The sequence below is a fragment of the Maniola jurtina genome, chromosome 7 (genome assembly GCF_905333055.1).
Source record: "Maniola jurtina chromosome 7, ilManJurt1.1, whole genome shotgun sequence".
Taxonomy (NCBI): Eukaryota; Metazoa; Arthropoda; class Insecta; order Lepidoptera; family Nymphalidae; genus Maniola; species Maniola jurtina.
Genome location: NC_060035.1, coordinates 6,758,694 through 6,785,703, shown reverse-complemented (window position 1 = coordinate 6,785,703; position 27,010 = coordinate 6,758,694). Strand labels below are relative to the sequence as shown.

The window sequence follows — 27,010 nt, the reverse complement described above, 5'->3', positions numbered from 1 at the left end:
TTTACACACATTAATTTAGTAGCCAGTAAACACAGGCCTTTGAAATATGTAATTGCAAGACTCCGAATCCTTCGACTCAATCCTGGGTAGTTTTCTATATTATTTATTTTATTTTATATTTATTAAACTTATATAGAATAATATACAGGGTATTTTATTACATTCAGTGCCACAAAAACCACAGTCGGTTTTACCAGGCACTGCTTTAACTTATATCTATATAATAAAACTAAAAGCAGCATGATGATAAATTGGCAAGGTAGGTACGTAATACTTAATCTAGTGGGTAAATAAGAAAAATGTGCAGCTCGACTTGTAACATCCAGCGATGTTATAATGGTCTTAAGGTTAGAAGCGATAATTGTATTGAGTTGAATACCTTTCAAATACCTAGTCAATAGTAAATAGCTCATATTAATCACGCACCGTAGTTTTCATATCAGTACTAGTGACAAGCTTCTAAATGCTGACGACTATTATGTAAAGGTGAAAATAAAAAAACTCAAAATCGATTTGCATAGGTATTTTATTGATGAAGTTTTTGTACACTACAGAATTATTTTAAATATCGAAGAAATATTATTGAAAATTTTGCACACATAATTACATACCAAGTCGAATGTTATAAAATGCACTAAGTCATGCTAGCCATGAAAATTTAAAGAAATTATATAAAAAAAACTTGGATTACAATTATTTCCCTTTACTTATTAATAATTTTGCTAGTGTTATAATAAAATCAATGTAACTATTATAATTAAAATTTAGTTTATCATGTGATTTGCACGTTGGTGTTGCTGAATTGCGTTGCACTTCAAAATTATGCATAATATGCATTTATAAAACAATGAGACAGTTAAGAAAGTAAAAAGATATTTGTGATTGAATATTCCTGAGGACAAATAATTATTTCACTTTTGTACATTTAAACCTGACCTTTCACACATGTTTTCATATAATTGTTCTAAACTTCAGGTCAAAGGTGAGACTAGAAAAGGTTGTGATAAAAATTAACTGTACAATAAAAAGACTCTTCGAAAAACAATGGTAACTTTCACGTAACTATCTTTATTAATTTAATATACCTACTAATGTCAATTCACGACCTTACCATCTAATATAATTTCGCATAGGTATTTAATATTTTCTAAATATAATGATGATCACGTATTGAAAATTCTTTTAAAAGATTCAAACTAGGAGGCAATTTCCGCTATTAGGAACAAATTATATTATTGAGCACATTTCGATTAATCAATGAAGTGAATCAAAAACGACACAGTTTTGTGTTTGCTGAGTGTGAAGTGTTGACGATTCAAAACTACTTGTAAAAGTTTAATTGAATAAAAAAAATATTTCGAATTTGAACGAACATAATATTATTGTAAAGAAAAATGCTTTATGAGATATAAAACTTGAGTCTAACCATCTTCGTGGAAAATATATCATAGCCTATGTGGATTGATTATAAGTACATAAATATAGTTTTCGAAGTTAAAGCGGCGCCACACATATTGTGTTGTTCTAATCTTAGCTCACATATTATGTGACGCCGGATTAATAGGTAACTAATTAATTATGTACTAAGTATTTTATTTTTCTAATACAAATAATCAGATGCCAACCAAAGCAAGACCTAAATTGGATAAGTGCCGACATTCAATTATCCAATTACAATTTATCTATTTATCTAAATAAACTGTATGTACATCAATAATTAAATATTATTTTAATGCATATTAAACTAACATTACTGTTTTATATTATTATGGATATTTTATTGTATATTTACTATTTCTATTTATACATATACATTTTCTCGCAAAAAGTCAGTATTTTTCAAACTCGGTCTACATAACACAACCCTATTTTAAAATAAAAACTTATTATTAAAACAACTTAAGGAAAGAGAATCAAAATATTACAAATAATGATTTTTAACCGGACCAATTCAAATATTATATTCAGATGAAAATCTTGTAACTTTTCAAATACTTAGCAAATTTTTGACTGAACTTAAATCCAACTATACAGAGTGAGCTTTGAATAAGGTACCTAAGTACCTAAAATAAGTTTTTTATTGGTAGGTTACAAGACAACACACATGCATTTCGATCTACCTACACCTAACAGAATTTTGAACAAAACAAAGTTTTGAACATGTTTTATGTAAATTTTCGTCAGTGCAAACTCACGGTAAGACATGAAAAAATAAAACCATCCTTTTAATGTTTAAACTTTCTTGAGTGATTTCCATTTTAAGTATAGAAGAATTTATAGGTAGAGTTCGTAACTAGTCGGGCATTACATACATCGACTAAATACGTGAGTAAAACCGGTACATTCTATACTTAAAATTAAACCATCTGTTTCATGTTTGACGGATTCGTGAAGATTCGTGGGATTAAGCCAGAGTTGAATGTTTAACTTGTTTGTTGTCCAAAAGCGAGTCCGTGATCTGCTGGTAAATGGATCGTTTGTAGATGCGCGGCTGGGCGTCGCGCAGCCCGTGCGGGTACAGACCGAATGCTGTGTAATCGTCGAACCAGTTCGTTGTTGGCTGAAACAAGTACATCATTAGAAAAATTAAATTAAAAACCGGGCAAGTGCGAGTTGGACTTGCACATGAAGGGCTCCGTACCATCGTACAAAAAATAACACTTTTTACTTTTTTTAATTTTGGCGTCCATTTTGAAATTTTTGCTAATATTTTTTTGTTATAGCGGCAATAAAAATACACATTTTGTGGAAATTTCAACTCTCTACCAGTTATTACAATTGACGAGATACATGCACAGCTCGCTGACATACAGACGGACTGACAGACAGTGGAGGCTTAGAAGTTAGTACCTAATAGGACCCCGCTGGCGCTTACGGGTACGAAACCCTAAACATGAGTTGAATTGGTTGCCACCCCCTTTATTTAAGTTGTTTAAAGATTTCTTATTTTTATTTTGATTATTATTCTTTATCTATCAACTTCACATGAATCGAAAGTATACGAAAGTAACAAAAATATTGCTACGGCTATCAAATATTGAAGCCCGCGCCCACGCTGTAAAACCAATTATTGAGAACTCAGTTGACGTCAATATTGGTTCCCACACAATGACGTCAGAGTTCAAGCCCGGGGGTGTAGCAGCTATATCAATCTACTTTAATGGCTTTTGATAATATAAAAGATATTTTTAGCTACTCGCAGGAAATCGTACAGTGAAGAGATAAATCTTACAAAATATTGTAACAGTACATACAAGCTATTGTAAAAGAAGGTGAGAAAGGAAAGTAGGGAAGATCAATAAGGGCGAAAAAGGTTCACTATTTCAATATAGGCCGAATCGATGGAGAACTAATTTTTCATTATGTATCCCGTTATTTAAATCCTGTAGGAACTCCTAAATTCTGCGAGGCCATAAGAAGTCCTTATCCGGTATGCAAGCTATCTCTGTGCTAAGTTTCATCAAAATCGGTTAAACAGAATGGCCGGTAAAAGCTAGCAGACAGACAAACAGACCGATTTTCGCATTTATATTAGTAGGTACCCAAAGGTACCTATAGATTATGATAGTTGGATATGGATTCATCGTCTTTTACCGTGAACTAACACTCAAGTTTAGATGAACAATTTTTTATTTGAATCATTCCAAAAATAATTAGGTAGGTACATCCTGTAAACACCTATTAATAAAGTGATAGCATAATAAATTTCAATATAAATATATGATTATGTTATATACAGGGTGGAATTTTGTAATGCCACCTGAAGGGAAAGTACTCTTAATACTGTAGATAGAAAATTTTAATCAAAGAAAACATTCCAGTGAATGTTTTCTGTGAATAAAATTGTGTATCTACAGTATTAAGAGTACTTTCCCTTCAGGTGGCATTATAAAATTCCACCCTGTATGTACCAGCCTAGTTATAATATCAAGTATTGACATAACCTGCGTAATTAGAACGGATAACCCACAGACTACAATTTTTAGGGAAAACCAGAAAGATATATCTTCAGTATTTGTATCGTCATAGTTCTGCATTAATTTAATAGTCACTGCTACGAAGGTAACAAAACATTTTATATAATTTTATGTAAACATTATATTTTCCTCCTCTAATGGAACAAGATGGAGTATAAGATATTACTGATACAACTAACATCATTTTAGGGTCATATGTTAGTTTGAGATTTGAATCTTACCTCAAGTTTGAAGTTAAGTATTTTGGCGGAGGTCTGGTGGTGGGGTACGGTGACGACCCGCGACACGGGGAAGTATCCCGGCTTACTCGCCGTCACCTCGTAGTGGCCCGGGGTCAGCAGGCGGTAGTAGTCGCCATACGCTCCTGGCGACAAAGTATAAGTATTATTCTTTAACTTTAACTAGTATGATGATAATTTAAGATGTTTGACGCAATATGATACCAGTATAGAGAAGTCGTTACTTTAACTATAAGAAACTAGATGATACCCTTGACTTCAAAGCATGAAAATAGGAGTCTTCTAGGCAAGTGGATGCCATTTAGACTTCATCTTCTTTCCAGAGATGACATTGTAGATGATTGTAGTTGAACATTTAAGCCTATCGTGCATAAAAAAAATATAACAAAGATACTCGTAGGTAAGTAGGTACCGTTCTAAAATTGACAGTCAATTATAAATCTATTACGAAGTGATAATAGCTTTGTCCATTTAATATAACAAAATTATAAAATCAACTATTTAATAACAACATAACTATGATACAAAAACTTGTAATAGATTACCATGAAATTCATTTTGTGGTGTATGTAACGTGGTAGAAAATTAATAAATCTGCCAGACAATATCTTAATAATGAAGTACCTATGTAGGTAGGTACGCAAAAAACTGAATAGGGAAATAGGTAAATTTTTCCTGTTAAGAATAATCTCGATAATACGAAAGTCGACTTCGAGGTCACGAAGGTCGATGTCGAGGAAACGAAGGTCAACTTTGAGGTAACTTAGTTCGATATCTAGTAAAGATAGTTGATGTTAGGTAACGAAGTAGTGTAGTAACAACATCATTTAAAGTTGAAATAACGATGGTCGACGTCGAAGTAACGAAGTTCAATGTCGAGAGACACTAACTTCGAAGTAACCAAGTTCGATGTTGAGGTAACGATGGTCGATGTCGAGCTAACGAAGATCGATATCAAGGTTACGAAAGTCGATGTAGAGATAACGTAGGTCAAGGTCGAGGAATTGAAGATGGACTTCGAGGCAAGGAAGGTCAATGTCGAGGTTACGAAAATCGACTTCGAATTTTGAAGTCACGAAGGTTGACTTCACGATATTCGATGTCGAAGCTACGAAGATCGATATCGTGGTAACGACGTTCCATATCGAGGTAATTGAAGGTCGATGTTAGGGTAGCGAAGTTCAACATCAAGGATACCTATAGTAATATTATCTAAGAAGTTAATCCACACTCTAACACCAAATCTTGGAAAGCAACCAAATGACTTAGAATTCATAAAACATACAAAGACATACCAGTGTTACTTCACTTCGCCTCATTGAATAAACCGAATGCAAACAACCATTTATTCCATGCACGAGACAATACGTCTTGTTGACATTCTGGTCACCAAATAGGGGCATTGTGTACCTACTAAATTCTTAACACAAATAAATTACTATAGGTAAGCATATCTGTAATAATAGTTTAATTACAAAAAGATTGATAGGTAGTTCAGTTATCTAACTACATGTTGCAATCAAGTTACAGATTTTGCTGAAGAAAGTTATCCATTTAAAGAAATCACTCTCGCATTAATTAATATTAATTGTAATAGGTAAAACTATGGTAATAATATCCTCAATTAACTTAAAGATAGTAAGTCTTTGACGTAATTTTAAACCTTTCGTTGGCATTTAGGAGGAGGGCAACGAACAGCTGGGGAAGGTAAACAGGCGTAACGACCACCTGTCACCCGCGTGTTCCGCATCCGTGAAAAAAAAAAACGCTTTGGGAAGTGTGGTACCTCAGCCCTAGATAGCAAGTACATATAAATGTCGATCTACTATCTATCTATTTAACTTCATGTTCCTAGTTTTACTCAAGTGATTTCTTTATACCTACCTACCTAATATACCTACGTATCAACTATCAACACATAGCCGAAACCTCTGGTCCTTTTAGGTCTGGGATTTTGCATGTACCTACCTACTTAGGTTTTCTCTGTAACGTATCTAAGCCACCGAAAGGCCGAGCAAAGGCTTGGCATAATATCGGAACTCTTCTGAGATATAACAAAATGATATCTAGGTATGTATTTAGGTACTACATTTCATTACGGATTCTATAAATGTACTACGTTCTTAATTATAATATTTTTTTGATTACATATAGTCTAAATATGAATTTCACGAAGCTCGAAAGCACAAAGAAACAAAGATGGAAACTTGGAACACTTTCCTTGATTGTTATAAAAAAATCCAAATAAAATATCTACTTACTTAATCTGAATGTCCAAGAAAACAATAGAAATAAAATTAATAAAACTGCTACCTACTGATATTCAGCAATAACAATTCGAAAGCAATCGTGGGTAATTGATTGTACCGGTTACCTACCTCTAAATGTCAAGTCTCTAAAAATAAGTTTAATGTTCTGAATTATTTTTTTTCGCAATGATATAATTTGTTAACTTGTGTTCCGCTCAGTATTATTCAATGCTTATAATTATTGATTGGTCAGATAATATTATACACTCGTTTCATATCAGTTACAGGATGCACATAATTGTGGAACATATAAATCGATACTGTTGCCATATTCATGAGCCAACGTAGTACATGTAATTTGTTGTCGAATATAATAAGTTAATAGCCCTTCATATACTGTACAAAATATACGAGTTTTATAGGAATTGCATAGTGCATACTTGAGGTCCCAATCAATGAACACAATTACTAGAGCTGACGGCCAATGCTCAGCCCTAAGTTTATAAGAATTACTAAACTTAACCCACACACACTAAATCGTGTGCGTACATAGGCTGATGTTTCGGTAGAGCATCGATGTGTGGTAGTAGTGACGGGTAAATAAATCAGTTCGCTTTCATGGAGTCTCAGGGTTGTGCCTATTCAAATAGGTACTAAAAAACATGTCTTACCAGTTGTGATGTCATGTCGTATAGGTCGTGGCACAGGACCGGTAATGTTGACGACGGATATTATGGCATTCTGGATGAATCCGGAGTCGTCGCTAACGATGCCCTTGACGCCCGTATGCGCCTTCCATATGAACGCCAGCAGAGCGTCCTTATTTCGGATCCATTCTTTCTCCAAATCCCTCTCAGGTGTATACTTCTGGCAGCCCAATTCGAGTGTGATTTCAAACGCGTTAGTTGCCAAGTAGTTGAAATCTTGCATACCTAAAATGGAAGACTGTAATTTCTTAACTTGAACATTTACTATAGGTACATTACCTACCTAAAAAAAAGTCAAAAACATTTATTCAAAGTAGATAGGTGTTATACCTACTACTTAGCTTACGAGCTATTTATAGATTTTCAAGCTTTATTTTCTTTCTAGAGTGGGTTGAATTCCGAAACTCTTTCTCTTTACACAAGCTTGTATTGTTGGATGGAAAAGAGTTATATTTGTCGTGTTTGACAAAATCTTTTTAATAAGAATTATGGTAAGTATACATATAATATTTACTTAAACAAGTGAAGGTACAAAAATGCAAACAAACATTTTTTAAATCTACTGAAAAAAGCCTAGAAAACTTGGTAAGTGTACCTACATGAAAGGTACCGTGTACCTATCCTGAATGAAATTACACGCCTGAAAGTGATAAGGTACTGTAATAATATTGTGAGCTACTAATTGATATAATTCACGTTAAGGAAAGGACGCATAAATGACTAAAAGTTAAATAGATAATATAAGACGAAGACAATGACTACGTAAATTAAACAATAACTATTGGTAGATAAGCTGTACCCAATAACAAATAATGTATTTAAAATGATCTATGATATGTTTACAAGTTCCGCGTCCATTTCATTTTTAATATATATGTCTATCTAAAAGAGAATATAAATTAGGTACCTATTGCGTCTTCAGAAGGCAATTTTGTCTGCTTGATTGTGTCTACGTACCTAATGTCCTAATTTGACTACCATTATTCAATCGCCAATCAAAACTTGGCAGCATGGACAATTGCAGTAAATGAGCAATACGAAACCCGTTCACATCTCATGGCTAACTGCATAAAAATGTCACGAGTAAGTACGAGTAGAAGCAATTATGCTCCACGTTTCCTGTTTATAAACGGCAACAAATTATCTCATTTAGCCGTAAGTAACTATTACGGGTTGTTACAGTATCAGAGTGAGCTAGAGTACTAGAGTAGAGCCCTATACTAACTTCTCTCCGTGGATACAGTATATTAACATAGTACATATATGTAATGTCTGCCTTAAAAATCTCCATTGCCACTTGGACCTTTGTAAATGGACTAGCTTACGCTACTATAAATCTGTCACTATCATTTTATTTTTATATATCGAACCTACCTATATATTGTATTAACATTGGTTTTAACTTCCAACATACTACCTATGCCTTTTTTAAGCGCGCCTTAGCGTTTTCATCGTCGAATAATAGGTATTTAGCATGACGGCATAAAAATATTACGGTCTACCTCTAAATCAACAGAATTATTATTTCCTCGCCTTCACTGATATAATAATATAAGCCATAGGTATAGTAAGCGAAAGATCGAGATGGCAATCGCGGCATAAGACGGGCGGACGGCCCGCACACCCGCACGTCACCCGCGCGCGCTATCCCGCGCCGGGTTAGCGGGAGGCTGTGCGAGTGTGCGCGGGTTGTCCTCACCCCGATTGCCATCTCGACCTGTCGCGAACTATAGGTAAAACTATAATGAAAAAAATCAAATACCTACTCCATGTGTTTTGCATTTAAAATGGCAATGACCTGGCCGCATCTCCAGCTACAGCGAGAACAATGGACCGATAAAAAAATCATTATTATGTATGGAATGGGATTAAGTTACGCCGCATGTTGGAAGGTCTAAAATAACAATTTTTTTTCTCTTCCTTTGTGTAGTTGTGATCGAAGATACGTATGTTCGTACAGTTTATATCTTCTTCTTCTAGTGCCATCTCCTATCGGAAGTTGGCAATCATTAAGGCTAACTGGATTTAGTTCACCGCTGCTCTAAACAGTGACCTTGTATTCATATTAAACCACCTGGCGAAGGTTCTTAAGTCAGGATGTTCGTCTAGTTACACTTTATGTAGCTTTGGTAAAAAGACTCCTACAAGCATGCTTCAATATAGTTCGACCCGTTATACATATACCAATTTATAAGCTATCTATTAGTGCAGAGATACACGTGAAAAATGTAATATGTGAAAAATCACGCGAAAAGCGTTTTTTCATGTAACAATTTTTACGTTACTAATAGAAAAATAAAAAATCACGAACCAAAATCTCACAAAGTTTAAAATATTATAGCATTCATTTTGCCTTACTTTTTAAATTTCAAACGCGCCACTGACCCAAGCTAAACAGCGTGCGAGCGAGTACACTCGCATCGCCAAGTATTAAAAGAAGAAAACATCTAGTTAAATTATTGTAAGTGCGAAATTCACTTTCCGTGAAAAACCATCATCTGTGAAATATCAGCGCCCACTGGCGCTGATAAGAATTATGATCAAGATCAATATCTTGATCATAATTCTTAGTTAAATAATTTAACAAAAATTGTATTTGTGTGAAAATTAAAAATCACTCACAGAAAAATCACCTGTGAATTCACTGTGAAGAAAAAATAATTTCACCAAAAGAAAATGGTTTAAAAGTAGCAATAATGCCCATTTAGATAGTACATGCAGAAGGGACTGGGGACCCACCGTATTATCCTAAGAGAACTCCTGCCATTATGCGATTAATTGGAATGAGTCACTACCCTCGGCAACAAGGAATACGACTACGAAAGCCTTTTCAAAACTAAAATCATAACCCTTCCTTTTGGCTTTGCCGCAGTCGGGTAAAAATAAAATAAAAAAGTTAATACACACCTCCCTTCAAGCTGTACCAAGCTGCGCCGTTGGTGACGCCGCCCTGCTCTCCGAAGTTGTACGCAGTGGTGTCGTCACTGCTGATGCGGCATCCCGTCCGGCTCGCGGACGCCATGTCTGCGTGCGCACTCGCGTATGCCATAGCTAACTCCCTAGTTAAAGAAAACCAGTGAAGGACACAACAACGAAGGCAAAATTTGAACAATCAACAAGTATTCCATTCCATTCCATTCTATCAGCTGTAGGCGTCCACAGCTGGACATAGGCCTTTCCAAGAGCGCGCCACCAAACATGGTCCTCCGCCTTCCTCATCCACCCGCTCCCCGCCACCTTCTTCACGTCATCGGTCCAGCGGGCAGGAGGTCGTCCCACACTGCACTTACCGGTACGTAATACTCCGCTATTACAATATAGTTGAAATGTTACCTGAAGGTGTCATCGTCAGGACTGGCAGAATATTCCGAGACTGGAGCTCCACTCCTGCTCTCATCGTAAGGATAGTTTGCGACCAAGTCACCACCGTGCATCGCTGCGCTCAGTACAAACGGAATGGACATGATCCATCTCATCACAGCTCGGGTTTCGGGTTCCAACTATGAAAAACCAGTATTTTTCAAAATTTTGCTATTTGATCTAAGAAGGGTTTGGGTCATAATATAGTCCGCCACGCTGGTAAAGTGCGGATTGGCAGACTTTAACACTCCTTTCAGAAAACTCTCAGGCATGCAGGTTTCCTCACCATTTTTCCTTCAGCGTTAAAGCATGTGATATTGAATTGCTTAAACGCACATAACTCTGAAAAGTTAGAAGTGCGTGGGTGGTATCACAACCCCAATCTCCCGAGTAGGAGGCGGACGTCATAACCACTAGGCTATCATACTTATCATATCATATATCGCGCAAAATACATGGGATGTGACGTCAATTGACCGGCCACCCTGTATATACTAAAACTAAAAACCTCCTCTCCCGTGGGTGTCATACGAGGTGACTAAGGGAATACAACGGAAAACGGGCAGCAACGTCCTCTGTGCTGTTGCGACCATCTACTGCGATCACCAATAGCGTGGTGATTATGGGCAAATCCTCCTGTTGGGAGAGGCCTTTAGTCCAACAGTGGACTGTTATAGGCTAAAAGTAGATGATAAAGTTAGATGATATTAATAAAGTACTTACCGGCGCAGCAAGACGTGACAAATCCTTGAGTAAATGGTTGTTATGGCTTACACCCTGACGTTCAAACTCAAACGTAATTGCATCCAAATCAGGGAAGTTTCTGTTCAAATCCACAGAATGGTTGTTATTACGCCCAATGAGGTAGTCTTGACCACCCTAAAAATTGATATTTTAATATATCCATGATTAAGACAGCTTAATATATTCATGAGTAACACAGTAGTAAGATAGTTCGAAAAACCGATGGAAGTTGGGGTCCTAAGTGCTGAAATGGCAAACTTGCACCGGAAAGCGCATCATTGGAAGATCTCCACTAGGTGCAAAGACGACAACAAACAATTCGAAGACAACTGCTGGATTCAGGCGACGCCGACGCAAGAGCGTAGCATGTGGCACTCCATACAAGAGACGTATGTCTAGCGGTGGATGTCTATCGTTTGATGATGATGATGATTGCGGACAAGTAATAATATAAGTTCATTATCATCATTCATCATTTTCAAAAAGAGGACGGCGTAAAACATCGTGTCGAATTTTTTTCAACGCTCTAATCCTTCGGATGAAATCTGATAGGTAATCCTTAGAAAAACCTACATACAATTTTTTGGTTTTTAGACTTAACTGTTTATATGTTGATAATAGGCCATAATGAGTCAGTTCCTACTCTTATCAGGCCGGACTTAATTGATCACGTAACCCAAGGACCTACGGCAGCGCGTCCATTCGAGAGCGTTCTCTTATGAGAGAAAGAGAGATAAGAGATGAAATTTTACTGGATGAAAGAAATGCATTTATTAAATTTTATACAGCAGCGAGGAGCGAGCTGAATTGCACTTTATTGCATCGGAACAAGAGTCGCAATTTAATTCAACGGCATAAAGAATATAACTAAAAAACAAGTTAAATGAAACTTACAGTATCCGTAGCCAATTGCCATCCATCAGGATTCATTGACGGCAGCAAATGTATACGAGTATTGTGAATTAGTGCTCTTATGTGGCGGTCATGGTTATTGTACTGGTCGCAAAGGTAGTGTGCGAGGCCTAACAGCAATTCTCTACCCAGTACCTCATTTCCGTGAATATTGCCCACATATTTTACTTCTGGTTTGTCTACACAAAAAAAAAAATCGATATAACTATGACATTATTCATCAAAAATTCTGATTTTAAAAACCATTGGTGTTTACCTATAGATGTTTGTAATTAAATCATAAGTTAATAGTGATAAAATCCATAATTATTTATTACTAGATGATGCCCGCGATTTCATCCGCGTGGATTTTATAAAATCCGTGGGAACTATTTAATTTTTCGGGATAAAAAGTAGCCTCTACGTCTGTCCCCGGGATGTTAGCTAACTCTGCACTTACCAAATTTTATCAAAATCGGTCAATCTGTTGGGCCATGAAAAGCTAGCAGACAGACACACACATTCGTATTTATAATATTATATAGTATGGAAGTATGGATAATAATTGAACGATGAAAAAGTTAAGTTTTCTGTGTTAATAGTATACCTACTTAAATGTAAATGTATCTACCTTATAGTTTTCACATCCCAGACACGGGCTATCACACGGGCAGATCGCTATCCTTTTATCACAGAGTACCTACCTACCCACAAAATTTTTAATAAACAAATCCACGCAGACGATTGCACGCGAGCATTATATTTTAGTAGTTACGTACTTACATAAGTAATTAATAATTACGATAACATTTACTTAATAATAAACTCACATGGTTGATGGAATCCAGGGTTATCAGAAAACTCAATAACATACAGAGGCACATTTCTCACAGAGGGTTCCGATAATGCGTACACTCTTGTAATATTAGGGCATTTTTCATGAACTTCTTCTAAAACCAAGGGTAGTTCTTCATTGTTGTGATGTTTCCAGACAAATTCAGCAGATGCCACGACGAGGAAAGCCAAATAAAACGTTTTGCACGTAGCCATTGTAACAGGACTATTATTAAATTATTTGAAGATAATTTAAATTTATAAAAACATTACAAATGCAACAGAATCAATTTTTACACTGAACTTTTGAAAACACGTCTCGCACACTTCACACAGTACAAAGTATGCAAAGTACCTATCGATCGATTTTCCCGCGATACCTACCGTGCCACAGCCCACAGCGAGTGATTTCGGATTTGATATTTTTACAATGTTGGCAGCATTGTTTAATAGTGCTGCCAAGTTAAAAACGCAAGTTACCCTTATTAACCACAAAATAATTTAATTACACTATAGATCGTGTAGCATTCATAATATAACAGCGAGGTTTTTAGGATACCATTTAAATAGTTTTAGGAAAATAGGTATGGTATGTTTTGTGGAATTAGGGCAAAAAGGTTACTGAATAATAATTTACAATACAAAAGAAAAATAAAAGTGTGGCATTACAAAATATCACAGCGTTTTGGATAACGATAAATTTTAAATTTAATTTTAATTTTTAATTTTTTAATTTTAATTTTTATATACGTGACATTTTATTTATATGTAATCACTTTGCAGCGCCCTGACGGGGCTTCATGTTGTAATATTATAATTATTTTCTATTATGATGTAAAACATGAATGCAAATAAATAAATAAAGAATATAAAGAATATAACTGTGTGAATGTAACATTTTACATGGTATTTTCTTATGTTTAGCATGTGGAAAAGTGTCTATTTTAATTTAAAATAAATTTTATCCAAAAAGTCCAAGAAATAATAATATCGAAGTAGTTTTTGAAAACAAAATATGAAGATTGAAACAAACCTCGAAACATTTTTTTAAAATGAATATTTACATAATTGAGAAATATTATAAAAAAACACTAACCGGATTATAAAAACCACCACGTGGTTCAAAGCCTGTTAACATTAATAAAATATGTGTTTTTGTTTCTTTTGGAATGTAGAACGCATTAAAGAAGATGCTTTTACCCTATTTTGAGATCATTTTCGTAAGTGATCAATTTTTTATCAGTTTAACACCAATATTCCACCATCCCCACAAGACAGTCTGCTCACACAGTTTAAGACGTTTCTTGAACCATTTATTTAACCATCGCCACTGCCTCTTCAATTATTTTCACTTTATAAGGACAATAAACTTTACAGGGGCAAGTAAATCCTTATTTGTATTTGTGAAGTTCAGAAGTTTGGTTCACTTTAGATTATTTAGTATTTTTAGACTATAAAAATTTAAAAATAAGATTTTAGATTTTAAAAAAATATTGAAATTTTTTGCAATTTAGTCACTTTCAAATTCTCAAATTTAAATATAATATCTCACTTATTTAAAAAATAATATTTTACAAGCACCTGAGAAAAGTTATATTTCAGGGAAAGACTTGTTATGCTGGTAACCCTAAAGTACGAACTTGGCCATCAGTGCTACCAACGTAAAGTAACCAAAATAATGCGTTCAGCTCTATCAGTTACTTTAACTTTGTCATAGTACAGTGGATGCGGGTAACTTTAGAAACACGTCAAAGTAAGTCAACGATTAATTTTATTTTTATGATAATATGGATAGCGTGTTTTTTACTCTAGTCCATACGTAGGTACAAATATAACATTCCATTGACGTTAAATTCTGACGTTATGGACCCTTAACATAACTATTAGGTTTGAATACCCTATGACCGTACATAAGTAATTATTAAATAAGAATTAAATAACTAAATTATCGTAAAAAAACTTAATTTTTGCCTAAAACTTCGCTTGCAAGTATTAATTAACTCAATTGACACATGGACGAGTAAGTTTGGTAGAGGCAACTATTAGATATCAGGGGACACGGCAGTGCCCCCGCCAAGACGTTATATATTCTGAGACAGAGGCTTGATTACACTTACACTAATTGGGAAATAAAGGACTATGGTCTTACTATCATAAACTTAGGTAGGTAGGTAAGTGAACTTAAAAAAGAATTATTGGCCCTGGGCTCGTTCTTTCAAGTTTAAAATGTTAGCACTGACTGCCACTTTATTGGATTTATTTATGCTTTTCACTCATTAATGCTTTACTCACATTAACTAATAAACGTTTCGTAAACCTATGCCTTGTCATTAGTCGTTTACTTTAGATGTCCCTGACGAAGTTATGCAGAGAAGTTACGCATCTATGCACAAAAGTCATACTTAATGTAGGTCAAATAAAAATTCCACAAAAAGAAAAATTCTTTATTATTTAACGCTAAATACCAGTTTTCAAAGTTAGGTAAATAACTAATTAGGTACTTAATAAATAATAATAAGTTGAATAGATAGGTAGGCTCATACTTTTATGGGCTCAAAAATATTTTTGTTAGGACTGCAAAAAAACTAACGCGTTGAACCTGCTAGGTATAATAGACAGCACGCTTAAGTAAGTATATTAATTAGCTGAGTAGGAATTACTAGTTTTACGAGTATTTTGTGCTTACTATGACACACATTCATGATGACGTTCTTGTATTCTTCTTGTGCGCGAAAATTTCCATTATAAACACGAGGATCGATATTGTGACACCTAATCCATAAATGAAGAATATTCCCTGCAATGATTATCCAAGTTTAGACAAACGAGTTTCTTACGTATATTATGGCACATATCTCTATTCCATACAGCTGTTGCCCGCGACTTCATACGCGTCGATTTAGGTTTTTTAAATCCCGTGGGAACTATTTGATTTTCTGTGTAAACAGTAGCCTATGTAACTCAAGGTCAATAATTATATCCTGTATCTATGCAAAAAAATAGGCGCATTCGTTGCTCCGTTGCGGCGTGATTCAAGTAAGTACTTGCAAAAATATCTAGCCCCGAATGCTCAGTTTGGGAAGTTTGAAAGAAAGAGAGTTTGAAAGTACGTTTATTTTTTAAAGTTTTAGTTTGGCCACCGAGCATAACTATTTGAAACAAATCAGCCGGCGCGGTGGCGGGCGGCGGCGAAGCGCAGGCAGATTACGTTTTTGACCCGAAATATAAAACAGAACTTATATCTGCGGGTAACTTTTCAATAGAATGCCTAGTTACTGATAAAGAGATAATATGTTTGGTGGGCGACTTTTTTAAACCAAAATATTTTTATTCATACCGCCCGCGCCCAAGTGTAGCCTGACTTGCAATCTTGTGAAGCCGTCGGCCACTAAGTCACCGGTGCCACAGGGCCAGCGCGGTTTCGGTGTGTAGAAACCTTGGCAAGATCTCATCATACAAAACAATAAAATAAATACCAACCATAACATGTCTAAAGCCCAACGGTTCAATATTTTCAACGTCTCTCTTTGAACGTGATAGTTTAACTTCCAACTGCACTTTATAGTCCAAATAACGCAAAGCTACCTGAAAATAAGTACCTACATCTTCACTTTTTTATTAAGTAAATACTAAATTCATCTAAGCCACGTTTCAAGAACATATGATGGGTCTTTGGCTAGGTCTTGTACAGTATAATTTTCTTTAACTTTTGAAGGAAGTATTCTATCCCGATTTTAAATTATCAAAGCTAAACGAACATAGATCACTTTTACTAACAACCGAATACATAAACCTACACAGAATACAGATTAATAACTTACCTTTCTTATTAAAAGGGTTGGGCTATTTCATGTCCTTACAAAATTAATCTTTAGAGTTACTTAGGAAAAAGTTTAGTAGGAAAACTTAAATAACCTGCGTCTCCCATGCGAGCATCAGCCCAGATTCATGAAGGCGGCCAATGTGCACGTTTAATTTATCCGTGTAAGGTGAACTTTTGCGCATCATCACGACACATTGCTCATAGTAAAATTTATCCAACATTATTGTGTAGTCCAAAGAGGCTTCTTTTGTTATATATTCTCCAATCGCAAAGTAACCTAGAAAATAATACCTTAAATATTGGGTAATTACAATCGATTAACGGTTGGGTAAAACTTTCAGTCAAAGCTACACAAAACTAAAAACTACGCTACGAATTTCACCTTATAAATGAGAAATATAGAATTCTCTTTCCATACTAATATTGCTCGAAATTTTTGATATGCATAGTTTTTTTTAGTCTATATTACCTACTTTACTACCTATTATTGAATGTGAAAGTGTGTCTGATAGCGCGAAGAAGCAAGCACGAAAATTACAAAAAAATGATAAATGTAATTTATTTATCTTTTAAGCAAAATAAGGAAAACTGAAGTAGCTATAAACTTTAGTTTTCCTTAGTTTACAGTATATTATTGACATTATTATATTATTATTTCCAACTAGGTACCTACACTTTTTGCATTTATTTTTATTTCGATGATCTAGAGTCTAGATTCTAGTAAAAGGTCTCAGGTCCCGGATCCGAATTCTGGGTTGGACCAAAAAAAGTTGTTTTTCTATCAATTAATTTCAGAAGCAGCCTAGAGTTGGCGGTGTTAAATCCCTGTTAAAATTAATTAACCGAAAAATTACACTGGATTTATACCTGCAGGTAACTTTTCAATGCTAAAGGCCATGCTCTTTTTAAAACTCTTGCGCTTTAATTCCTCTGCCGGATACGTGCGAAATAAACTCAACAGTTGCTTTATCAAAGGCTGTAAAGGAAAGATAACGGGTCTTGATTTTAAAAATATACTTAAGGTCATAAAATAATCCCACAGATGCTCCTTACTCATGTACTCGTATAAAAATGCGCGAACATAAAGGCCTGGCTTATCGTAGTAGAACAATAAACGGGCAATACACGATGTGCGGCCATAGATATGTAAGTATGTGCGGCTTTCAACTCTCAAGCAATCTCGAAAATCGCGCTTAAAAACTTATAATTCATAAATTCAACAAAAGCTAGTAGAAATAAACTCTTATAGAACCAGTTCATTTGAATTGAAAAGGGGAGAGTTCTACACGGTCTAATCCTGCCCTGTTCCTATGAGCTACGCAGCTACGTGGCTACGCTCATTCCCTAGAGTGAACGCCTGTATATGCACTGTTCCTGATGCATTCAGGCCTTTAGATTTTAGAACACGATGCTGTCAAAACTGGTACCCATTTTTAATTTTCTTGCACTTACTCACATGATTCATCAAGTTTGAACTTATAACCTGTTAGTTTAATGTACTCGTACAATAATAAGTAGACCCCGGTCAAATTCCAACACTTTCTAAATGGATGAAGAAGATTGACAGGTATTCACCTCTTGTGAGAGTATCAGCGAAAATATCCAAGCATCATGTGTAGCGCCCCATTCCAACCGCCTATCGACGATATCCTGTATGGTGTCGATTGATTTCTCATATTTCGGCACGGTGAAGGTAGAAGCGAGACCGCCTCCGTAGGCGTTATCGATGACCAAGCCCGTCATCATCATCCATCCAACGACGCTGCGTATACGCCAGGATAAGAAACTGGTTTCAGGCCGGGACTAAAATCGAGAATTCATAGGCATTCAGCCTCGTTGAAATGCCTAAAATCTTGACGACTCCTGCTAACGATTTCGTAAGGTCTAGCCTGCACACCGATTTTTACTCTCCCGAATTTTTTTCGTGCGATTTGTTTTTCGCGTACGGAATTTCACCTGCCCGCACTACGAATGCGGTGAGCGCCAAACAATTCTATAGGTACTGGTTAAAATATTCGCGCGAATTTTAAATCGCAGTGAGGGTATCTCTATATGATTTTGCAAGTGTTACAGAATTGTGGAAAAAAATCGTGCGATTTCTATTTGCTATGCGGGCTAGCAATAAGGTTACCGAAAATTATTTCATATTGTAAGGAAATTGTTATAAGTTGGCAGAAGTTATAAAGGTCATCCAATTAGTAGGTATTTGGACGAAGATTGTAGGAATAAGTGTGTATGTACACTATGGTGAATTGATACACCTTTGTCGAATTGTATAGTACATACCCAAGCTAGCCTTTAATAATAATAATTACTTACCAAAATTCTGAAAAATGCCATAGTAGGTAGGTCACGTCTCTTATTTTTCGTTCGAATTGAATTATATTCGTATTTTTTTTCTTTGCGCTTTTGTCTTCCTAGGTTTACCAAGGCCGTTTATAATTACCTTACCACATAGTAATTACTAGCAGCTATTATAAGTATGTAGGTACCCACCCCGTACGTAAATAATATTTTATAGGCAAGTAATTAAAAGCTGAACATTGTTTTTGTACATTTTATACATTTCATCATCTCAAAATATACTGCAAAACTAAAGTTTTATTATACCTGAGTTATCATTATCCCAAACGTTGTAAGAAAAACTTCGTCTGTTGAAAATCCATTAGCAATTGCAAGAGCCACCGATGCATATAAAAAGGTAAAAAGTATTCCAACCCACATGTACTCATTAAAAGGCAGGAAGGGCATTTCCCAGCTAGCCAGAAGGCTGAAATATTAAAATATTAAATGCAAGTTTGCCAAGTTTCCTATACTTACACTAATGTGTGGGCATGATGATGTAAACAACTGCACTACAAAACAAACTTACCTTGGCGAAGGGGCTATACACGTTATAGCAGTTCTTATAATGGGAGCGGAAAAATCCATAACTACATATTCTTCAAACCAAGAGTAAAGCGCAGCTGCAAAATAAACCTTTAAAAGCATTTAACTCAAAATGTAGAAAAAAGTCTCAAAAAGTACAACTCCAAATACGTACTAATACCAATATCGGCCTTGTCTTCAAAAACATTCCCTATAACGCCTACACCTGTAAGATTGTCATATATTTCGCCCCATTCGTGTGCATCATCTCTCACCATTTCTACGGTACAATTAATCCATCTACAAAAATTAAAATTTCGTTTTAATATCAATAATAATAATAAATTTTTAGATACCTACTTATTGAAAAACGCGTGGTAGTTCTTTTCCTATTTCGGGTCTTTGGACTTACCCGAAGATATGTCACACAGCCTTAAACACATAGAAAGTTTTGCAAAACAATCACTAAATTACCTGCAAAATTCGTCAACTATCCTCATTTCCATTCCATCACGTCCGAGTGGCACTACATTAGTATCAAGATCTAGGAGAACATACGGTTTGTAAGTAAACCCAGCTACTTTAACTATTTTGCCTTGTAAATTGGACATGTCATGAGGAAATAAATTAACACTATTTTCAAAAGTGGTTGTGCATGAGTTCCATCTGTCTAATAACATTGGATCCTTGTTGTTAACTGCTCCAACGAATTTGTGTGTGATCAAATCATAAGTTTCGCAATTAGATTCTTTTTCTTTAGGCGCAATTACCAGTACATTTGCTATGAAAGAGGTTTCTTGCATAGAAAATATTTCAAATAAATCGTATGAAGCTATGTTTTCATCACCAATACGTGTTGGAGGTAATATTATTACTTTTCTATCACTTCTTCTAACATTTCCCATATGCACTACCTTATCAAAAGCGATGATAAACTCCTTTGGATCATTTATTTGCACGATGTAATCGGAACAACCCGCTTCGGAAGCGTTAAGCATAAGATCAAAGAGACTCTCAGAATTATTACCAAAAATGTACATGATATGACTATTAGACGATGGCATATGCCACGATTCTTGTGAAAATATAATTGTCATACAATGCGACGAATCGAAAAATGTTTCAACTATACTTTGCAACAATATTTCGATTGGCAAAAAAGCCTGAGGCAGCAAAATCATCCTGAAAATTAGATATGTGCACGACAGGGTTGACTTCTGAAGCTTACTGATAATGTAAAAGGAAATGTTAAATAGCTCTTTTTATAACATTTGCTTCAAGTTTTTAGGGTTCATTTGAAAGTTTTGTTAGATTGGGAATTTAAGATCCAAAGAATTATGGCCTAGTATTCTAAACCGATTTTAATTTAGTTTTTTTTTTTTTTGAAAGGTGGCTCACTCGAGAGTGTTCTTAGCTATAATGGAAGAAAATCGGTTCAGCCGTTTGAAAGTTTTCAGCTCTTTTCTATTTTCTTATAGAGGGTTTTGTGTCGGGGGTTTTTTGAATTTTGAGTTACACTAGTTGCATATATAGTTTTACTCTATGACAAAAATACGGTAAGTAGAACCTATAAACTTCTAATAAAAGCAGGCTTTAAACTACGATTTCATAATAGAGAGTTATTAATGTAGAGATCATTACGTAAGTATTTCAAATGACATTCGTTAAAAACGATACCCATTTGCCATCACTGTTTACAATCATTACAGTCTTCAAAGAAAATTTATGATGTGTAATTGTAGTCTTCAGAACTTTACCTAATATACATATTATTCGACTAATCAAGAGCCCGTCTTTGTTTACGTACCTAAGTAAAGCACCTACATCATTAGTCATTACTTGAACTTAAGCCTTGATTAATAAGTTAAGTTTTTTATAAGAACCTACCGACTATGCTTGGTTTCCCTCACACTTGGTAAATCCGTTAGTTGAGGTTTTTGTATTTATATTGTACTAGCTGATGCCCGCGACTTCGTTCGCGTGGATGTAGGTTTTTTAAAAATCCCGTGGGAACTCTTTGATTTTCCGGGATAAAAAGTAGCCTATGTGCTAATCCAGGGTATAATCTATCTCCGTTCTAAATTTCAGCCCAATCCAGTAGTTTTTGCGTGAAGGAGTAACAAACATACACACACACATACAAACTTTCGCTTTTATAATATTAGTGTGATGATTTATTACATGTACTTAATATTATCACGTTTTATAAGTATCTTTAACATGAGAGTTTTAATATGAAATTAACTTACATCTCAATCAAAACTAAAAATAAATAAAAATAATTAAATTAATTATCATTTTTTATTTAAGCGTATTTTCGCCATATAACCATCATATTTTAGAATTATTATTACTTGCAAATAAAAAATTGGGTAGGTATCTATCTACTACCTACGAGTACCTACCTAAAATGGTGCACCGGTCTAATTAGCGGTCTCTTTTTAACTTAACTAAACAAATATCACCGTTTTTGAAGCCACTACGGCTAATGGATATTTTATTTATTATTGTAACGCGACAAGACACACACGGCGGCTTAGCGCCACCGATGGATATAATTTAGTGCAACCGAATAATCTTGATGTTGGTTTTGTACACAGTATTAAAATTGTGTACAGGGGCGCCGACTTCGTGGGTGCTCGGGTGCTCCAGCACCCACGAGAGGTAAATAGTGGGTGCCGAGCACCCACGACTATAAATATCTAAAATAATTCTCATCTTTTAACAAACGCGATCTAAATAATATACTTACCATATCTAAATAATTTTATATCAAAGTTAAAGACTTTTAATGAGATAAATGACGCACAATTTTATTTATTTTGAATTGAATGTTTTAAAACAAAAGTATGTGTACAGTACTGAAAAAAATAAAAAAAATATCAGTAGCTAGGTAGGTATGTCATTAAAAGCTGGAGCACCCACAGGAATTTTAAAAACCCGGCGCCCCTGATTGTGTATACTTTGACAGACATTTTTTTAAAGTTTAAGTAAGATCAGATGGGTTAAGTGGGACTAAGGAGTAAGAGAAACACCCGGCTATAATTTAAAACTATGAAGTTGATCGATATTTGCGGCCAGTCGATAGAACAAGATTCATGAAATGGTTTCAGTATTCTAACACAGATGTAACTGCTATCATTCTACAAGGTTACATTTTAAAAAAATTACATTTATTTTGTAAAAAAACACAGAACACGTGTTAGACAGTTTCATTTTTGGCCTAGTTTGAAATGGTTTTTATGTGAAGGAGTGTGTAAAAAGCGTAGGCTGCATTATTAAGGTAGGTGTATCTATATTATAATCTCCAATTAAATAAGTTTCATTAAATACCTACATTATTTTACTTAGTTTAACGTTTTTGGTTTGACCAATCCATATATGTACTAATATTATATAAATGCGAAATTGCATCTTTCTATTTTTTTACGGCCCACCCGTTTAATAGATTTTGATTTTTGGCTCAGAGGTAGCTTGCATCCCTGAGACTACTTATGTAGTTTTTGTCCAAAAAATCAATGAGTTACCACAGGATTTTCAAAAACCTAAATCCAAGTGTATAAACTCGCGGACAATATCTATTTTGTACAGAGATATTCGTAGCTTGCATGGCGTAGCAAATAAAGCCTTTTCATCCCGGAAAATCAAAGAATTCCTGCGATATTTTTAAAAACCTAAACCCACGCGAAAGAGATCGCGGGAATCATCTAAGTACTAAATATTATATAAACTCAATCGTTTTCCTAATAAGTGCTTAAACACTCAAGACTAGTCAAGGTGGCTATAAAAGATATAGTTTTTCACTTGTGTGGTCGTGTTTTTAGTCCCAAACTCCCAAATACATCGCATCATCAAAGTTGAGATGAAAAGTAACTTCAGCCGCCACAAAAACTTTGAGTTGATTGTATTTTGTTTTGTTTGAACTACTTCATACGCATTCTGTTATTAATTCACTTTATAGTTAGGTCTACCACGAGTTCAGTAGATAATCATCAGATTCCTATTCCTATTTATTCCTATTCCTATTTATATAAATATGTACCTAGTTGCTAGCTCGAAGGCAAGGTAGGAATGAAAAACCAAAATTTAAACCTTCGAGTACCTACTTGCTATTTAATCTGATCTGAGATGTAGTTCAAATCCTGTGAAAATAAAAATTCCTGATCCAGATCAGAAACACCTAACAGGATACCACGTAGTTCACCTTCATGGGTAAAAAATCCAATATTACCTATTTTAGAAAGAAATATTTTAGCCATTTGAAATAGATACTTACGCAAAAAATTATTTTAATCCCCTAAACTGGTGTTCATAATGTGCAGGTTGTATAAACAGTAATTTGATATTATACCTAATATTAGGGGGTAGGCTGGCAGGGCTGGCAGTAAACGCCGTAAGTTCGATATTAGGTAACATAATACGACGGAGTAGGTAATTTAAGTTATACTAGTGTGGCAACGTGGATCCCTTTTATCGATACGTGAATCTGAACAAGATTAGAATTTTGCTAAAAAGTAGATTTACTAAGTCTAACGAATTGTAAAATAATTAAATATATAAAGTAGATGTAATAAATATTTTATTCATATAACTTGAGCCACGTACAAATATTATTGCTATTATATTAATAATTCAATTATATTATTAATTTGAATTTAAACAGCTATCTAATCCTCAATAATAATCTGACAGCTAATCCTTCTTCCTAAGTCTGGCGCTGGATATTTCAATGGCTTCGAGCCAATGCTTGATTTCCTCAGGGCATTCAGGCTTTACTTCAGCCCCAGGTATATTCTTCAAAAGGGTGTCAGCGTCCACATTGATGAGATTCTGCCGAGATAATACTATGGCACGTATGAACCCATCGAATGTCACAAACTTTTGTTCAATGAAAAGCGACTTATCATCCCAATACGCCAACTGAAACAATAAATTATTAGTCCTTAAAATATATACCATAACTAGGGTGTTTTTAGGTATCTGTATATTTAATTTTGGGAAATAATTATTATAAGCATCGACAATTTCTACAACCATTAAAACCCATAATAACGAGGAGCTAGTGAAAAGGTTCGCAGTTCTTAGCGTTGTCCTGTGTGAATTTTTAGATAGAAACCTAAAAGTAACTTTGGCTTGTTACATAGTTAATCTATCTATCCAGATAGATATACATATACTATATATACCATAGAGATCGGGACTCGCTATGCAAAGTTTCCTAAAATTTTCTTTATTATTTTTACTACCTATTTTATCTCTTTCAAACGCGGAAATCAGACAACCATGATAGGTATGTATTATACAAATACACAAACAGTTTATGTTTTATGTAAACTTATTCCTAAGCACAATTCGAACTTCGGCGGGTTAATCACCAATAAATTATGTAAACATATTGTTTACCTTTGTTTCCACTTTGTAGGCGCTGAATATGGGTATGGTCCGTCTATACCGTATGCTGGAAGCGCCTTGCAGAACGTGACCATCTACTGCCTTAATATTTGCATAGATGCCTGTTCGGTCATAGAAATGGAACCTTGCGAAGTCCAGTTCTCGGACGTAACGCGCATTGTTCATGTGCCTCAGAAAGATGTCCACATCTTGAGTCGTACAAAAACCTGTAATATGCAGAATTAACAACATTAATAAATAGATTTTACATGTGCCTACTACGTTTAAATACAAGTGCAAATTAAAAAATTATAAAACCCCCGACATGTGGGTTACAGTAACTAGAAAAGAGCTGTTAACTTTCAACGGCTGAACCGATTTTCTTGGATTATAGCTAAGAACACTCTCGATCAAGCCACCTTTCAAACAAAATAAACTAAATTAAAATCGGTTCATTAGTTTAGGAGCTAGATGCCACAGACAGATACACAGATACACACGTCAAACTTATAACACCCCTCTTTTTGGGTCGGGAGTTAAAAAGTAAGTAAATACCTACCCCTATATAAGACTATTAAAGGTACTTGGTAGGTATGTGACTTGCAACTAAACTTTACTAAGTTTAATAAATTAGCATATGTTATTGGAACCTATAAATAAACATTTTTTTTAAATTATGGACCGGGCCACAAATGGAAATGATACATTGTTCGCGTCTTATTTTTGTTTTCTTTAAATGGACAGGAAAAGCTTGAAAATGCAGGTGAACCTATTCGAAGTAAAAAATAGACCAGCTACCTAATGAGTCCAAAAAGGGAAAACGTTTCGGCCATGTTCTGATATCTTAGCTAGAAAGATACATTTTATTATGTAGGTATATCTACTTGATTCAATATATTTTTAATATACTTTCAATGGATCTATGTAGACCTAAATCCATTGAAAATAACATTAAGCGAGTGTATATTGAAAATTTTGAACCAAAATATTACTTATATTTCTTGCTAAAGGATGTCACAATTAATGGCGGACACGATTTCCCTTTCTTAATTTGAATGCGTTTTAAAGGTACTAGGTATGTATATTGAAACACTAATGAAAAAATGTGTGTTTTTAATATTTATAACTAGACAATACCCACGACTTCATCCGAGTAGTGGATATACTTAGGTTTTTTTTTAAAATCCTGCGAGAATTCTTTGATTTTCTGGAATAAAAAGTAGCCTATTCCAAGCCAGCCAAATCCGTCCAGTAGTTTTTGTGTGAAAGAGTAGGTGACAAATATACCTACACACAAACACGCACACACCTAATTAAAAAGTAGCCGAGTACCTACCTACTTATTAATACCTACTTAAATAATAAAATTACTGACACAGGTATATACCTACTCATAATTGAGTATTATACGAATAAATCAAATTCACATAAGTATTAAAGTTTTACTTAACACGAACAAAAACTACTATTCTGAATAATCATCATTAATATAATTATTAATAATTCATACATTACACACAACATAATAAGATAAAAATGCGTTGAATCGTCTACTCACCATAAATAACCGTCGCGTCTTTGAGGCCGCTTTTCTTTTGGAATAATCTCCCAATAGCTATAGTGAAAGCGACGCGAAGAAAATAGTTGACGTCCCAGAAAATGTACAACAATGCCACCACCGTTGCTATTACACAATACATGTTGTTTATTTGTTAATATTATACGAAATCACTGTTTTATTTATCAGGAACCACTAACACGTGTTTTATATGTCGAATGTATAACTGTACTGCTATTGCTTAGTGCTCTGCTGAGTGCTGACGCCGAGGCAAGAGCAAAGCCCTACCTAGTACGTACTATACTTCAAGTAGCGATACATGTGCCAATCTACTGCGGCATACGATATAACCGGCTTGGCGGCCGGACG

At 34.8% G+C, this 27,010-nt stretch overlaps 3 protein-coding genes across 4 annotated transcripts; all 3 read right to left on the bottom strand.

The window, feature by feature from the left end:
- Positions 1-1,939: 1,939 nt before the first annotated feature.
- Positions 1,940-13,418, bottom strand: LOC123867236 (carboxypeptidase E-like). The gene is made up of 8 exons (XM_045909211.1): positions 12,998-13,418; positions 12,171-12,367; positions 11,256-11,411; positions 10,506-10,672; positions 10,080-10,231; positions 7,137-7,397; positions 4,199-4,341; positions 1,940-2,560 (listed from the first exon to the last, which is right to left on the bottom strand). Exons 1-8 carry the CDS (start codon positions 13,215-13,217, stop codon positions 2,405-2,407), a joined length of 1,452 nt encoding a protein of 483 aa, XP_045765167.1. The 5' UTR covers positions 13,218-13,418; the 3' UTR covers positions 1,940-2,404.
- A 2,013-nt stretch (positions 13,419-15,431) lies between these two features.
- Positions 15,432-20,899, bottom strand: LOC123867233 (glutamate receptor ionotropic, delta-2-like). Of its 2 annotated transcripts, XM_045909204.1 has the most exons (9): positions 20,167-20,899; positions 19,868-19,992; positions 19,697-19,790; positions 19,435-19,594; positions 18,400-18,627; positions 17,692-17,800; positions 16,917-17,101; positions 16,482-16,586; positions 15,584-15,798 (listed from the first exon to the last, which is right to left on the bottom strand). In XM_045909204.1, the coding sequence occupies exons 1-9, from the start codon at positions 20,871-20,873 to the stop codon at positions 15,700-15,702; spliced, it is 1,812 nt and encodes a 603-aa protein (XP_045765160.1). In that variant the 5' UTR covers positions 20,874-20,899; the 3' UTR covers positions 15,584-15,699. The 2 variants fall into 2 exon arrangements, with proteins under 2 accessions (XP_045765161.1, XP_045765160.1); XM_045909205.1 differs by lacking the exons at positions 16,482-16,586; positions 16,917-17,101 and having other exon boundaries at positions 15,432-15,798.
- A 3,355-nt stretch (positions 20,900-24,254) lies between these two features.
- LOC123867252 (protein THEM6-like) lies at positions 24,255-26,992 on the bottom strand. The gene is made up of 3 exons (XM_045909231.1): positions 26,642-26,992; positions 25,096-25,310; positions 24,255-24,612 (listed from the first exon to the last, which is right to left on the bottom strand). The coding sequence occupies exons 1-3, from the start codon at positions 26,781-26,783 to the stop codon at positions 24,385-24,387; spliced, it is 585 nt and encodes a 194-aa protein (XP_045765187.1). The 5' UTR covers positions 26,784-26,992; the 3' UTR covers positions 24,255-24,384.
- Positions 26,993-27,010: the final 18 nt, after the last annotated feature.